The following is a 16,095-nucleotide window of genomic DNA, read 5'->3' on the forward strand; positions in this document are numbered from 1 at the left end:
GTTTCATTTTCAATATAACGACTTTCCCAATATAACATCCTTTCCCAATATAACATCCTTTTCCGACGGTACCAGAGGGTCGTTATATCGAGCATCGACAGTAGTAGCAAAAAGTTTCGAACATTCGACGTTTACTATACCGTAAATCCCATTAGAATTTGAAAATGTTTTCTTGAAAAACATGGAGTTCCGATTGTGATTTATTAAAAATGCATAAGACGTCAAGAAAAAAAAAGAGTACTTAGTCAACAGGATAAATAAAATATTACGTTCACGAAATAAGTAGCGTAAATAACTGGATTAAACCTTCACCATATGATGGAGTGTGCGGTCGTGATCCGTCAATGTTAAGGTCTCTAAATATTAAGTAAGTCTCTTACTTAAAATACTCGTACTTAAAAAAAAATCTTTTTCCGGACGTATACTTAAAACCATAATTCCAGGGATTCTAAAAAAAAAAATATTTATTCCAAAAGTATTCTTTTCACATAGAGAAGAGAAAGAATATAGTAAGCATTTTCCACAGGACATATAGAAAATATTCTAGATATGTCTTTATGCAGTACGAAAAAATCATGAATCGGTAAAAAGGTTTTGCGTGATTAATATTAATTCAGATTTAATGAATAAGGCGGTTACAAAGCTGTGCTTTAATTAATAAAGTTAGTTTTTTGCGAAAAGGTTACCACCTTCTACATAATTTCAGATGATTATAGAGAATGTTCCGGCTGTAGTGGACGTAATAGTGATTTTTTATTTTAATTCAGTTGATAGTGATAGGAACCGAGAGACATCCAGGTTCTGCTACACTCAGTAATATGAGCACATTGTCCCTGAAGACCCGGGTATCTCCGCGGAACCTAACCAATTATTGCGCTTGAAAAAGATATATATACATGGGCATATAATTGAATGTTCGTGCAAAAAGGATGATTATCATTTTTTCATTTATCCATTTGCACATGGTTTTCAAACTAGCATGCTAATTCTATAACTAAAATAGTCACCAGTTTTTTTTTCCTCCCTGTATGCTTAAAATAATGATATCTATTCGCGTTCTCCCCCCAAATAGAGTAAAATTCCGTCGCAAGGAGTACGGCTTATAAGGGGAACCTCGCTATAGTATTACGAGAAATTCGAAAGTGACTGTCAAAGAGCTAATGTTAAGGTATCCGACTACGTTGAAAACGTCACTTGGAAGAAAATATAGATTATCATTTTTTTAATATATATATATATATATATATATATATATATATATATATATATATATGTATTTATTTATTTATTTTGTTTATTTATAAAAGCCCTATTTGTTGTAGTTCTCAAAAACAGGCCTTGTTTTGTTAATATGACGCTTAGAATCAAAGTTACGTAAGAGTAGGGTGATTTTAGCGGTTTTGGTGCACAATAGGACTGCGCATTTGCTGCGCATCAAACAATAGGGCTCCCCACTTGCTGCGCATCAAACAATAGGGCTCCCCACTTGCTGCGCATCAAACAAATGGGTGCTTCGCACTTGTTGAGGCTCGCTAGATGGCGCTTCCTATGACGTCATTCCTAAATTATCGTTCTTGCCTATGACGTCATTCCCAAATTATCGTTTTTCAGGGGGGTCATTCCTAAATTAAACTTTATTTCCCAAGTGATGATTTTTTTCAGGGAACATTCCTAAATTAAACTTTTGAATTCATTTTCTGACTTAGAAAAAATTTGCTCCTAAATTAAACTTTATTTCCTGACTTGTTTTTTTTTTTTTTTGGAGGGATGCTCCTAAATTTTTTTTTTCCATCCCAAGTGATGAGATTATTTCAAAGAGGGGTCATTCCTAAATTAATCTTTTCTTCCACAAATTATTGTTTTTTTACTGACTTAGTTATTTTTCTAATGATTTTTTTTTTTCATTCCTAAATTAAACTTTTTTTTTTCACATATCAAGCTGTAAAATAAAATTCCCTCAAAAAGAAATGTTATTGACTTTTCATCATACTCAAGCTGAAAAAAAAAAATCACACGTAACTCAATTAATGACAGAAGCATTGATGATAAAGAAAATTAAATTTTAATGATACACAAAATAAATGAGAAAAAATATATATACAAGAATAAATGGAAAAAATATATATACAAAATAAATGGAAAAAAATATATACAAAATAAATGGAAAAAAATATATACAAAATAAATGGAAAAATATGTTAAAATAAATGGGAAAAAATATGTACATCAGTGTCCATGTAGCACTGTTCATCGAATGGCATAGTGGCCATACGCATATGTTTTAATGCCATCACCGAGAATATAGCGTTTATCGTCGCGAGGGCACAGCGACGTTTTGCGGAGGGCGACCGTTTGAAGTTTGTGGTTACTGGAGGAGATTTTTAGCATGGTGTTTTTGATCGAGGAGTTGTTGCGGAGGCAAGTCAGGTAGTCTTGATGTTTGAGATGCTTTTTGACGACCGCACGAACGACCCCTTTGGCGGTCTTCTTCTCCGCGACTGCTGTAATCATGCTGTACATTTTTGATCTTAATCCGACGAATTCCACAACGGGTTCGCCGCCGTTCTCGTCCTTCATGACGCCCACCACTTTTTTGTTGTGCAGGCTAAACAGAGGATGATCACCGGGATAGTTTGACGTGTCGAACCTGTGTAGCTCCTCCCTCATGTCTTTGTAAATGTCACCGGTTTTTATCTCGTAGAGGAATGAATCTGTGTCTGTGAACAAAACTTCCACACCGGGTCCGTACTTTTTCTTCATAAAATTATAATGGAAGTCCGCCATCAAGTGTTTGGACAGGTCCAAAATCGTGACACCGGTATATATGGGCCTGTCCAGATGGATTTTCGTCTTCAACATCTTGATGACGGCTAACTCACCGGTGATTATCCTGAAGCATTCGAATGCCGGGGATGATATTAGCTTCCTCAAGCTCTTCTGATTGTTGGCGAGACGGATGTCGACGTGCTTCCTCAAATTTTCTAGCGATTTCCCGTACACAGCGTTATTGAGGAGCTTATAGAAGTCCTTTTCGAATTCGCACCGGGCATTTTTCCTCTTTTCGGTGTTGAACGCTATGTACGGGCGTATCCAAGGCTCTTGTGTGAATTCGACTGCACGCCGAACACCCGTCAGCTTCATCCCCAGCGACGTGTATAACTTCAGGCACCGGTAATGGATGACGTAGGAAGTTTTGTTCATCAGATTTGGTGAGAGCTTTTTGGATGGTTTATCACCGGGTCTTCTGATGAATGGAGAGAGCATGTCACCAGTAATTTCAATGTTTTCTGCCGCCAAGGGGAAACAATTGTGCTCGTCGTGCAACTTCACCGGGTATTCCATGTCCACTTCTAAAATATACCCCTTGACGGCGTTGTCATCGATGTTGAGAAAATCGATGCTCTCAAGTTCACTGGGGGACAACCATCTAAAGTCTCTCACCGGGAGGGGCTCCATCATACACTTTCCGTATAAGTTGTTCACATCATAGTACATGATATATGATGTAGGTTCACTGGGGTTATAACCGGGTATTAACGGGTTGTTGGCTCGCGCATACCGCTTGGAGATCACTGAGACCCCACCTCGGATACCTTTCTCCATGAAGAGATGCATGTCCGGATCGTTGATCAATTCGAGCTTGACACCGGTCATTCGCAGACATGCGTTCCAGGCCAATCCCGGGGATGTGAACGTATGCACCGGGTCGATCTTGTAGTTTTCTTCGCAGAGTTTTCTAAAACTCTCGAACACATCCCCGAGAAGCAGCACGTCAGTCTTCACGTAGAGGTTGTGGTAATCACCGAGGTTGGAACACCGGAATTCTCTCCAAACGGTATGCGCATATGTATACTCGTCACTGGTTATATGTTGATCCCCCAGAGAGGTGTAAAAGGCCTCTCGTGGGGGCAGCACCGGATCTTCGAACTTCTCAAACGAGTCAACGTACTCGTACGGATAACATCCTTTACGTTGAAGAAGATGACTCGTAGCTCCAAAACATTTCTTCATGTTGTTGAAGTCACCGGGGTTCATCGCTTGCACGAGCGAATCCAACGACGCCGCCAAGAACTGGTTGGAATCCAGGAATCGCAGGCGACCGAGAGAAAAGGAGATAAATTTCTCCATATTCCTCCCGATCACCTGGATCCTGCGATCGGGGTACCGGGAAAGTCCTTGCATCAGGAAATGAGCGTCGTAGTTTTGTAAATTGTGAAATATAACCGGGATGTGACGTCTTAACCTGAGCTGGAGATTGCACTTCTGATGCAGCGCCGCTCTAAAACCACCGGTGATGTGACAGTGGTCACGAACCCTGTCGTCACCGAGTGGGCGGTCGCACACCATACAAGTGGTCGCATTCCCGAATCTCTCTTCATCTTCAGCTGTCATCTGCAGAGGCACCGGGTTGTCGAGCTTGCCCATAACCACTCGTTCTTCTTCGACGAGACACCGGAAGAAGACGTCCACGCAATCTTCACCCCTGTACACTGTGGGCTCTTTCACGTATACACCATCGGGCCCCACGACCGTATACGCGAATCCACAGGGGCGGTGAAGGCTCTTCTGGGTTGTGCTAGAGAGAGACGGGTTCGGCTTACAGCTGTCCACCTTCTCCAAGATCGCCTCAAAGTCCGCATATATGACGTATGGAACGTGCAGCTGGTAATGGTTGTTCTTGAAGAACATCACGTTGTCGTCTACACCGGGATACGTCACTCGTTGCAGACCGTGTGTCTGGCAAAGTGGTTCGTGCGCATTCAGCTGCTCGAGGGAGGAGAAGCGTTGCAAGCAATAATTGCAAAAGTGGGATGCACCTTCATACTTGGTCGTGTAGGAAAGCAAACGAGACATGTTTTGGATGAGGCAGTAGTGCGACGTTGTCTCGTTGCTGATGAACAAGAGGTTGATTGGTGTACCAGACACCACCTCACTAATCCTGAGAGGAAAGACTTCTCCCCCCTCCAACCCAAAGACGTTAATGCGCACTGAATTCGCAGCTTCGAACCGTGGGATTTGTTTAAGTGTCACCGGGTATACTAATTCACTGGTATTCAATTCATTCTCATACTGAATATAGTTGAACACCCTTTCGGGGTTTTGCTTCACCGGGTGTAGGGCAGCCAACACACACCAGAGAAAGCATTTCTCATCATCGTTCTTTACATTTACCACTGCTCTTCTGCTGGCTACCCCCTTTGGCAGCGGAATATAAGTGGCGGCCGCTAGTGGTTGGTATTGCGCCGTGTTTAGCTCAAGCAAGAGCACGCGCTCGAGCACCCAACCACTTCCGCTGCCTTCAAAATCCTCTGTCGCCTGCTTTACCTTTACGAAGGCTATTTGTAGGTGCTCTTCTATCTGGTCGGCGGTTAAAGTGGTGAGCATTTTACTTCGAAGATACCCGTTGCAGAACTCGTCCTCGCCGTCACTTCCTTTCCTGGAAAATACAGCAGTCGCGACGATGTTCCATTTAAGGGACCTGTGGGTGGTCATGTCCTCCCTCAACAGCCGCGTCAACTCCTCTCTCACGCTGTCGAGGAAGGTGGTCATATCCATTTCGGTGTCTGGGGTGGGGATCAATTCGTGCGTCGACAACATGTCGAGTGCGCGCCTGACTTGCCCTCCTCCTCCTAGCTGTGCTCCTCCTTGGGGTGCTCCAAGCTGCTGCTGTGCCCCATGGCTCGGTGATGGCCGCTGTGGTGGTGCTCCTCCTTGCGCCCACTGTGGGGACGCATCATGCTGGGGTGGTCCTGCTCGGTGATGGCTCGGTGATGGCCTCTGTGGTGGTGCTCCTTGTGCCCACTGTGGGGGCACACCATGCTGGGGTGGCGCACCATGCCCCATGGCACGCTGGTGGCGCATCAAATCGCTCTTGCGGTGAAACGCTGCATCGCACACCAAACACTTGTGGCGACGCTCGCCATGCGTTAGCCTGTGCTGATTCAGATTCCTACGCAAGGAAAACTCCTTGCCGCACGTCTCGCATAGGTGTCGCTCCTGAAAAACAAATAAAAAGGGAATGTAGGACACGTAAGTCTAACACAAGCAATGGATGAGAGGTATAGAAACCCACGTCTTCCCGCTAGTTTCGGTGGCGTATCCGCCCTCAAGCGCGTGCTCAAGTCATCAAAGAAAAAAGAAATCAGAGATTGGTTGGCTGGCGAGAGAGCGTACACGTTACACAAACCAATTAAAAAAGTATTTCCCCGCAACAAAACAATAGTGGCCGGTCTAAACAGTCAATTTCAAATCGACTTGGTGGACATGCGTAATCTAGCAATTCACAACGATGGTTACAACTATCTTTTAACGTGCATCGACGTCTTTTCCAAGTACGGTTTCGTCGTGCCTCTCAAAAGGAAAACCGGTGACAGCGTGGCCAAAGCTTTAGAAAGCATCTTTCAACAACGTCAACCAGTGGCGCTACAGAGCGATAAGGGGCGCGAATTTATAGCGTCACCAGTCCAGCGCTACCTCAAGCGTCAAGGTGTAAAGTTTTTCACTACGGAGAACGAACAGATAAAGGCCAGCGTGGTGGAAAGATGGAACAGGTCTCTCAGAAACTGGATGTACAAGTACTTCACTGCCAAGAACACGTATCGCTACATCGACATGATCGAAGACCTCGTGTGGAGTTACAATCACAGGTATCACAGGTCTATAAAAATGAGGCCCGTGGACGTGAACCCCGGAAACGAGCCGGAGGTGTGGAACAATCTCTATGGGGATACACCCAAGAAACAAGATTGCAAGTTTAAAGTGGGTGATCACGTGCGCATCACAAGATCAAAACACACCTTCGAGAGGGGGTACGATTCTAATTTCACCGAAGAGATATTCGTGGTGACCGAGTGCGTGAAAAGGGAAATTCCCGTTTACAAGCTCGAGGACCTGATGGGGGAAGAAATCAAGGGCACATTCTACGCTGAAGAGATGGTAGGTGTAAAGATGGGAGAAAAATTTCCGATTGAAAAAGTTTTAAAGAAGAGGAGAAGAAAAGGAATTATTCAATACCTCGTGAAATTTCGGGGGTATCCGAAAAAATTCAACGCGTGGGTGGTCCTATAAAAACCCGGAAACAGTGCGCGCATCTGTCATTTCAGAGATGGCTTCTTTCTATCTCACTCTACCCAGCGATGCTTCCAGAGACTTTTTTCCCGACAACACGCTCTCGAGTTTCGTGGTTAAACTTCCAAACACCCTGGAATTCGAATCCGAGATGGAAGTCGCACTGTCGGAGATAATTTATCCCCATTCATTCCACAACATCACTCAAGAGACAAACACTTTCGAATTCGATGTCGGAAACAAGATAATGAAGACCGGTCGCATAGCCCCGGGTTTCTACGAGACGACCCCCGAACTGATCAAAGCCATATCCACTCAAAATTTTCAAGACAAGATTGGTGTGACGTACAATAAAATCACGAAAAAAGTTAAGGTGAACCTCAAGAAAGACACCAAGCTCAGTCTCAGACACGGTATAGCCGAAAACCTGGGTTTCGAACCCGGCCTGATAGAGGGTCCGACCATAGTCGAGGGTCCTTTCACAGCCGATCCTAAATTAGACTTTCATCTCTTGTACGTGTACTGCAACCTGGTCGAACCTCAGGTCGTGGGTAACACCTACGCCCCGCTACTGAGAATCGTGAAAACTAGCGGTCAGGACGGGGATATCGTCAGCGTGTCTTTCGAACGCGCCCATTACGTGCCGCTGGCCAGAAAGAGTTTCGACATCGTTCACATGTATTTAAGGACGCACATGGGCAAGTTTTTCACATTTCAACGTGGAAAGGTGATAGTGAAACTACACTTTAGACTGCGACATGCATTATAAACCGTACCGGAGCTGTGCCCACAGCATCAACGATTATTATCTCGCTCAGGCTGGAAACGGACTCGGATATTATCAGGGTAGCGCTCTGCAAAGAGGTTATGGCCTCGGATCTATATTCAGCTCTCTCTTCAGATCGGCCGTGCCCCTGTTGAAACGCGGTGCCAAGGCAGTCGGTTCTCAACTGTTGCGCTCTGGTGTGGATTTCGCCAACGACATCGTTCAAGGAAAAGACGCAAAGATCGCAGCTCGCGATCGTGCCAAGGAAGCCGGAAGGTCTCTCACGGATAAGGGGGCCAATAAAATCAAATCCATGCTCGGAGGAAAGAATAAAAGGAAGAGACTCGTCAAGAAAACCGTCAGTAAGAAGAGAGCTAGAAAGCTGTCGACATCCGATATATTCAGCGATGGCTTTAATCCACGAAAATTCTCATGAATGTTTGAAAAGCGAAGCCGACCTGTTCACGGTGCCACCCACGGAAACCTCTATAGAATCAGCCGAATGGGTCCAGTACCATCCCATATCTCAAGTGCGCGATTCGGGGGCCCCCATCGAATTTCACGTGGCCGGAAGTGCGGAAGAATACGTAGACCTTTCTGCCACTCAGCTGTATGTCAGAGTAAAGGTGACAAAACCAGAAACCGCCGAAGCCGTATCGACGGCGAATAATTTCTTGCATACCCTTTTCTCTCAGATTGACGTCACGTTGAATGGAAGAACGCTCACAAACTCATCACACACTTATCCGTATCGAGCTTACCTGGAAACGCTGCTTAACTACGGATCGGATGCAAAGAAAGGACCCCTGACAGCCGAGGGCTACTACAAGGACACTGCAGGTCACATGTCTGACCTAACCAAGAACGAAGGGGCCAAGAAGAGAGCTAAACTCGCGGAAAATTCTTTTGAAATGATGGGCGTGCCTCACGTCGACATATTCTATCAACCGAAGCTGATGCTCTCTCTCGTGGACTTGAAGATGAGACTGGTTCGCTCGAAACCCGAGTTCTTTCTGATCACAGCTGCTGAGGGTTGCGACGTGGTTATCGAGCAAGCGAGTATTTTTGTGCGTAAAGTAAGAATGAATCCTGCTGTGGCTGTAGCGCATGCCATGGCGCTCGAGAAAACAACAGCCAAATATTGCATTAACCGCGTGATATGCAAGGTCTATTCGATATCCATGGGAAGCATGAGTTTCGTGCAAGATAACGTATTTCTGGGTGTCATGCCTAAGCGATTGGTTATGGGCATGGTGGACACGGAAGCATTCAACGGAACGTTCGGTTTGAACCCCTTCGACTTCAAGCACAACAACGTCAACTTTGTTTCTGTTTCTATCGATGGAAGACCCGTCCCCCACACGTCGCTACAACCAGACTTTAGGAACAGACACGTCATCAGAGCCTACAACACACTCTTCGTGGGCACCGGAAGGCCCGGAGAAGATAAAGGATGTGACGTGAGCAGAGAAGAATATGAAGCCGGCGGTTACAGCCTCTTCGCCTTCAACCTGATACCCGACATGAGTGACTGCGGACACGTGCACCTACAAAAGCAGGGTAATCTGCGAGTGGAACTCAAGTTTTCCTCAGCCTTGACCAAGACCGTGTCGGTTATCATATTTGCCGAATTCGAATCGTTGGTGGAAATAACAAAGTCCAGAAGCGTCTTGTGTGACTTTGCGGGATGAACACTAAACAGATAGAGCACGCCCTCTCGACACACCCCCACACTCGAAAGGCTTTCCTAGGTGTTTTTGCGAGTGACAATTTACCCGAAAATGTGATCGCTTATCCCGCTGCACTGGTTGTGAACACGGACAGAGAGAATGAACCCGGAACGCACTGGTTGGCTATTTACATCGAAAACGAAGCGAGAGCTGATTTCTTCGACTCTTACGGGAACCCGCCCACCTATTTCAAGAAGGGACACATAAACAGATTTCTACGACGCTACTCGCGCGTCGACTATAATGACGTCATGTTACAATCAGATAAGACAACCGTGTGCGGTCACTATGTGATTTTTTTTATCTATTCTCGATGTATCGGCAAAAGTATGAATAATATTGTATCGCGTTTTAATATGCAAAACGATATGCGCGTAGCAAGCTTTGTAAAGAAAAATTTTTCTGTTAAATAAAAGAGAAAAAAAATTCATTCATTTGTCATTTACTATGGAACCTTTCAAGCTGACACATCCGAGCACCGTGCTCATTGCCGGACCCACCGGTTCGGGAAAAACATATTTTCTCAGAGAACTATTAAAACACAGAAACGAAATGTTTCGAGAGCCTCGTCCGAAACGAGTTATATGGTTTTACGGCGAATATCAGACTTTGTTCGAAGATATGGAAGACTACGTTGAGTTTCGAGAGGGGAGCAATTTCGAAAGCGTGGAAGAAGACAGCTTGGTGATTTTAGATGACCTCATGAACGAGCTATCGGGCGAGAAAAAATTAGCAAACCTTTTCACAAAGTACAGTCACCACAGAAAATTGACCGTGATTTTCATAGTGCAGAACGTGTTTCACCAGGGGCGGGAAATGAGAAACGTTTCTCTGAACGCGCAATATATGTTTCTATTCAAAAATAGAAGAGATGTCAGTCAGGTGACCCACCTGGGACGTCAGCTGTTTCCCAATAAAATCAAATTTTTCAACGAGGTGTTCGAGGATAGCACGAAAAAACCGTATTCGTATTTAATGGTTGATTTACGACCCGAGACGGAGGAGGAAATGCGCCTGCGCACTAACGTGTTACCTGGGCAGACGCAATATATCTATAAACCCAGGAAATGAAACTTTCCATTTTCGAACATGACGGCTGTGATAGAGGTCGAGGGTTTCCAGCTGTCGGATAGAACATTCATAATCAAGGAGTTGGCGTGGTGTTTCATGCATTCGAGAGAAAATTTTCACTATGTATATAAACCGCCCAAAAAGTTTTCGGAATTATCTCCTAGAGATAGACACCAATGTCTCTACGTCACCAACAACATACACGAAATATCGTGGTCGGCGGGTGATGTACCTTTTGAAATGCTGGAGCAACATTTGCAGCGATTATCAAAAGTCGTATTGTATACGAAAGGCCACGACAAGTGTCGGATGCTACTGCAGCAGTACGGGTTAAAAGTTTATAATCTAGATGCGATTCTCTGCCCCAACATTGTGGACTTGCCAGAAGTGAGCGCGAACTGTTTTCTCCACGAAAACATGATAAAGCACTGCGCGCTGAAGAAGGCTATAGCATATAGCACATGGTTGGAATAAAAACATCGTTATTTTAAAGTATGGCATTGGAGAAGCAACAAGTACTCCGTCTACTCTCTGCCTGTCCGAGGAATAAACGTAAGGATTTGTTGAAGAAATTACCGAAATCAGCATTAAAGACGGTCTGCGAGTGCTCACTCAATATTTTGAAGGGTGTCATACCGTTATCCTCAAAACAGAAAAATAAACTGAAAAGGCACAGAAATACACTTCGCAAACTCGCCTGCAAAAAGACGCCGCTATACGAGAAAAAGCGCGTGCTGATTCAGAAAGGAGGTTTTTTGTTCCAGTTAATCCCAGCCGCCATACAAACCCTCGCCACTTTGTTCACGAGATAATGGAGCACGCACAGAAATTCGCTCTGGTTCCAGAACAATTGTTATCGCGTCATGTGACCACAAAAGAGCAGCTTTCTGAGTTGGACAACGAGATGTTGAAAATACTGCGAAGCAAGGAGCCCGAAGCTATAAAAATTAAACTCTATCAGAATCTGCTGAACAAGAGAATCAACGTCGCCGAGAACAATCCACCGGCAATTCAAGAAGAGAAGAAAGTTGACGAATCACCGATAGCTCTGATTTCTGTCCCGAAATCGCAAAGGGGACACTCAGAAAAAATTATCACGCATATAAATAAGCATCCGAACATATTAAAAATTAATTCTAACGGCTCGATCGTTTATAAGAGCAGACTCATCAAAGGAAGCGACATTCGCGATTTGATATCAAGTGTGGTCGGTCGGAGAAAATCACCCGTGGTGGGTCAAGAAATTTTCCTGAAAGCGCTAGAAGAAACCGGAGCTCCGAGAGATTATATAAAAAATCCATTCTTGAAACATAATTGGTTAGAGCTTTGAAAAATGGCTACAGAAGAAAACAAGGCTGATGTTCCGTCATTCGATCTACCTAGCTGCTGGTCCTTGGAGAGCCAAGTGATAAGACACAAGAGAATGTTCGCCATATTCACGATACTGATTGTTATATTATTTACTCTTATAGCAACAACATATAAAAATCAAATGGACTTTGAAAGATGTAATTCCTCTCTTCCGCTGGGAGGAAATATTTTTCTCACGTATTGTAATAAAACCTACGATATACGCTATTTTAGCGGAAATGCGCCCACTACGAAAGCCGTTAATCTCACCAGTGCGCAAATGTATAAATTGATTCACGAGTCTGCTGATGTACAATTGAATAAAAAAATTTCTATTTGAATTCTTGTGTCGTTTTGAAATTGTTTCGCGACATGAAATTCCCAGATGTTTCGCAGCTCTACCATTAAATAAAGTTTAAATACCTTACATGAAATAAATTTAACTTGAAATAAATTTACGCCTGAGAAATTGTTTCGCGACATGAAATACAACTGAATAATTTTTTTTTCGATGAATGAAAATTTAACTCGCGACATAAATAAATTTGATTTGAAATTAAATTTAACTCGGAATAAAATTTAACTTGTAATGAAATTCCCAGATGTTTCGCAGCTCTACCATTAAATAAAGTTTAAATACCTTACATGAAATAAATTTAACTTGAAATAAATTTACGCCTGAGAAATTGTTTCGCGACATGAAATACAACTGAATAATTTTTTTTTCGATGAATGAAAATTTAACTCGCGACATAAATAAATTTGATTTGAAATTAAATTTAACTCGAAATAAAATTTAACTTGTAATGAAATTCCCAGATGTTTCGCAGCTCTACCATTAAATAAATGAGTTTAAATACCTTACATGAAATAAATTCAACTCGAAATAAAATTTACTCCTGAAAATTAATTTGGAATAAAATTTAACGCGCGATAATTTAAAAAAACAACTAACCTCTTTCTTCTTCTTCTCTGACGGAGCATATCCACTTGGTCCAGCTTCTACTGGCGCAGGACGCTTCAGGCATTGCTGGATGAAATTCTCCTCATCCTCAATCATTAATTTTATATCGCGATCACTAACTAAATCCTCGTTGAGACATTCATTGACGAAATTATCGTCATTTTCCAACAATCTAACTAATTCTTCTTTACTTATACCGAAATCGATAAAACTAGCCATTGCGCGAACGTACGAAGCGAAAGCTAAAAAACTTGATGCTGTCTGGACAAAACTCAAAAACGAAGTGAGAGGATCTGCAAAGAAGATGATACTTTTAATGAGATAAAGGGTTAGGAAGCGATAACGAGTCTCGTGTGCTATGCGTCATTACTCGGGCAGACAGTACTCATATAGTTATCAGTGTCGCGTGCAGAATAATCGAAGCAACGCGAGTGATGCATACTCACGTCAATATCATTATCAGTGATTTATGTAACATTGGATAGTGTATCGTTAGATATTGGTACTGTATCAGTGATGCATGCTCACATGAATATATTGTATCAGTGATTCACGTGAATGAGATAGTGATGCTACTCACATCATTATCAGTGATTCATGTAACATTGGATAGTGCATCATTAGATATTGGTACTGTATCAGTGATGCATGCTCACATGAATATATTGTATTAGTGATTCACGTGAATGAGATAGTGATGCTACTGGGTGCACTTTGAGATTCACAGTATATTCCTATACTTATGCTTATCAACTGCAACTGCAGTATATAAACTGCGGGACAGACACAATTCCTTAACTTAGTTCTCTCGCTCGCTTGGATACACTTCTCTCTCCGCAACTTGGTAAGATTTTTTTTTTCTATGGCTTCTTGCGTGTTAGATTTTGAGGGATTCTTGCTTAAAAGTGGGATATATGTTGTTAAGGAAATGGCTTGCTTTGATTTAAGCACAGGGAGAGTATATCACTCTCTCTACAAGCCGCCATTCTCTAGCAAGGAGCTATCCGAAGAAGATTTCCCACAAATGCTCTGGGTTAGCAGAAATCTTCTTAATATTAGATGGGGGGAAGGGCTTTTCGATTATAATTTAATGAAAATTCATCTCACCACTGTTAATAACAGATATAGTTGCATTTATGTGAACTGCAGGCAAAAAAAAAAATTTCTAGAGCAACGATTCAACCTGGAGACAGTGAAAGTCTTAAACTTCCCAAAATCCTTGACTTCTTGCGGGTTTCACCCTCTGCAAAAAGGGCATTGCGCAAGAAGCAAGGTCGTAGCATGCGCTGAATGGTTAGATGCATAAAAATTTAATTTTGTAAAATAATAATAATAATAAAAATTTAAAAAACTTAAAAAAAAAAAAAAAAAACTTCTGTTAAAATATATATTTCGCAATTTTTTTTTTTTTTCATCTTGAGAGTTGCGGAGAGAGACTGTATGCGTTGTTTTCATTTAGACAGATGGAAAGCCTCCGCTATGAATACGCTCGGAACGTACTGGATACTTCCGTTGCGATACTACACCAGCTCGAATCTGAAATCGTGTACCGTCCAGCAGAGGAATGCGTCTTCAAGTTTGGCGACAAGACTTATCCGATGCCCAGACAGCATGCTGGGTATGGTGACGCTGGCCTACACTACACCTTTTCCGGAATGACCCTCCAGGCCCAACCGTGGACACCTCTCCTCTTGGATTTGAAAGCCGTGGTCGAGAGCATCTCAGGCCATGACTACAACTTTGTTGTCGTCAACCGATACTCTGATGGAACCAAGAGCATCTCCCCGCATTCCGATGACGAATCACAGCTCGTCAAAGATTACCCCATCGCTTGCCTCTCCCTGGGCGCTGAAAGAAAGCTCGTGTTCTCTCGACGGGGGCACCAATCCGTGGACCGAATCCTGGAACACAACAGCCTGCTGACGATGCTACCTCCAACCAACCAGCTGTGGCGTCACGCGATACCTAAAGACCCAAAAGTAAAAGACGTCCGACTCAGCCTGACGTTCCGGAAAATGGTTTCGAGTAACAAGCGCCCATCACCGAACACTCAACCACCATCGGCTAAGAGATCTCGCAGCAGTGGATTCAATAAGGAAGCGCCGCCTCCCAACATCTTTCACGTGAAGGAGAACTTTTTCGTCAGCGTCGTGATCTTCAGTGGTGAAGTGCGCGTACATATTCGAGAATTTTTCGAACGCGATGGACTCATGCACCCAGCTAAAAATGGAGTGACTCTTTCGCCGTACGTGTGGGAATGTTTGAGAACCGAATTCTCTCGTCGTACTATGCTGCAACGCGTTGATAGAACTTTCCTAGTGTCGGAGAACCTGATCGTGGACTACAGCGGTGATGATGTGCTAATTCAAACTCTACATCGCGGGGACAACAAAATTTTCAAGTGCTCCGAAAACCCCCTCAAAATGACTTTCCAGGCAATCGAGGCACTCTTCTGGAGCGAGGATGATAAACCACTTCATACCGTGATCAGTGAGCTCGTGCAGAAAACGCTCTGCTTGGACTATCTGAAAGTGTGTGTGCGCGAAAACCAAACTAAAGGAACGAGTTCTATGGATATCACCGACATTTTGGCTAAATTGGTGAGTGAAAAACTTTTTGCTAGCATCGAAAAAATTGTTGACTGCCATGGGTGTTCCATGGGATATGCTAATCAGTTGGGTCATGAATGTCTGCAGTTGAATGATAATTTAATGTTTTATAAATATTTTGATCATGCTTTAACCCTGATTGACTTTCGCGAAGTCGCTAAAACTCTGGCGGAAAATTACGATGTAGCGGAAAAATGTTTTAATGCGATTGATTTTGATGTTTTGAAATCTAAGATAGAAGAAATTTATTTGAAATAAATGAAAATCATATAAAATGACTTTGTATTTTATTGCTCCTTTGGTTTATTTTTACTTTTCAGCTTGGACATACAAAAGTTTATTTGTGACTTGAAAAAAATTTTATTTTAAAATTAATGAAACGATTCATCTTTGTTTAGTTTAGAAAATAAAGTTTAATTTAGGAATGAAAAAATCATCAGAAAATAAAGTTTAATGTAGGAAAGATCCCCAAGTTAGAAAAAAAAAAAAAGTCTGAAATTAAACGATAATTTGGGAAAGATCCTTCTCTTTGGTGAT

The 16,095-nt window shown here is 42.8% G+C and overlaps 2 protein-coding genes across 2 annotated transcripts; one reads left to right on the forward strand and one right to left on the reverse strand.

Moving 5' to 3' along the window:
- Window positions 1–2,043: 2,043 nt before the first annotated feature.
- LOC149088162 (uncharacterized) lies at window positions 2,044–13,228 on the reverse strand. The gene is made up of 2 exons (XM_089245114.1): window positions 12,941–13,228; window positions 2,044–5,997 (listed from the first exon to the last, which is right to left on the reverse strand). Exons 1-2 carry the CDS (start codon window positions 13,166–13,168, stop codon window positions 2,248–2,250), a joined length of 3,978 nt encoding a protein of 1,325 aa, XP_089101240.1. The 5' UTR covers window positions 13,169–13,228; the 3' UTR covers window positions 2,044–2,247.
- Window positions 13,229–13,704: 476 nt separating this feature from the next.
- LOC149088163 (uncharacterized) lies at window positions 13,705–15,891 on the forward strand. The gene is made up of 2 exons (XM_089245126.1): window positions 13,705–13,793; window positions 14,409–15,891. The coding sequence occupies exon 2, from the start codon at window positions 14,413–14,415 to the stop codon at window positions 15,814–15,816; it is 1,404 nt and encodes a 467-aa protein (XP_089101252.1). The 5' UTR covers window positions 13,705–13,793; window positions 14,409–14,412; the 3' UTR covers window positions 15,817–15,891.
- The last annotated feature ends 204 nt before the right edge of the window (window positions 15,892–16,095 follow it).

Source organism: Pholcus phalangioides, unplaced genomic scaffold (assembly GCF_987345545.1).
Source record: "Pholcus phalangioides strain wild (caught in Gottingen) unplaced genomic scaffold, Ppha-v1.0 ptg000003l_1, whole genome shotgun sequence".
Lineage (NCBI taxonomy): Eukaryota > Metazoa > Arthropoda > Arachnida > Araneae > Pholcidae > Pholcus > Pholcus phalangioides.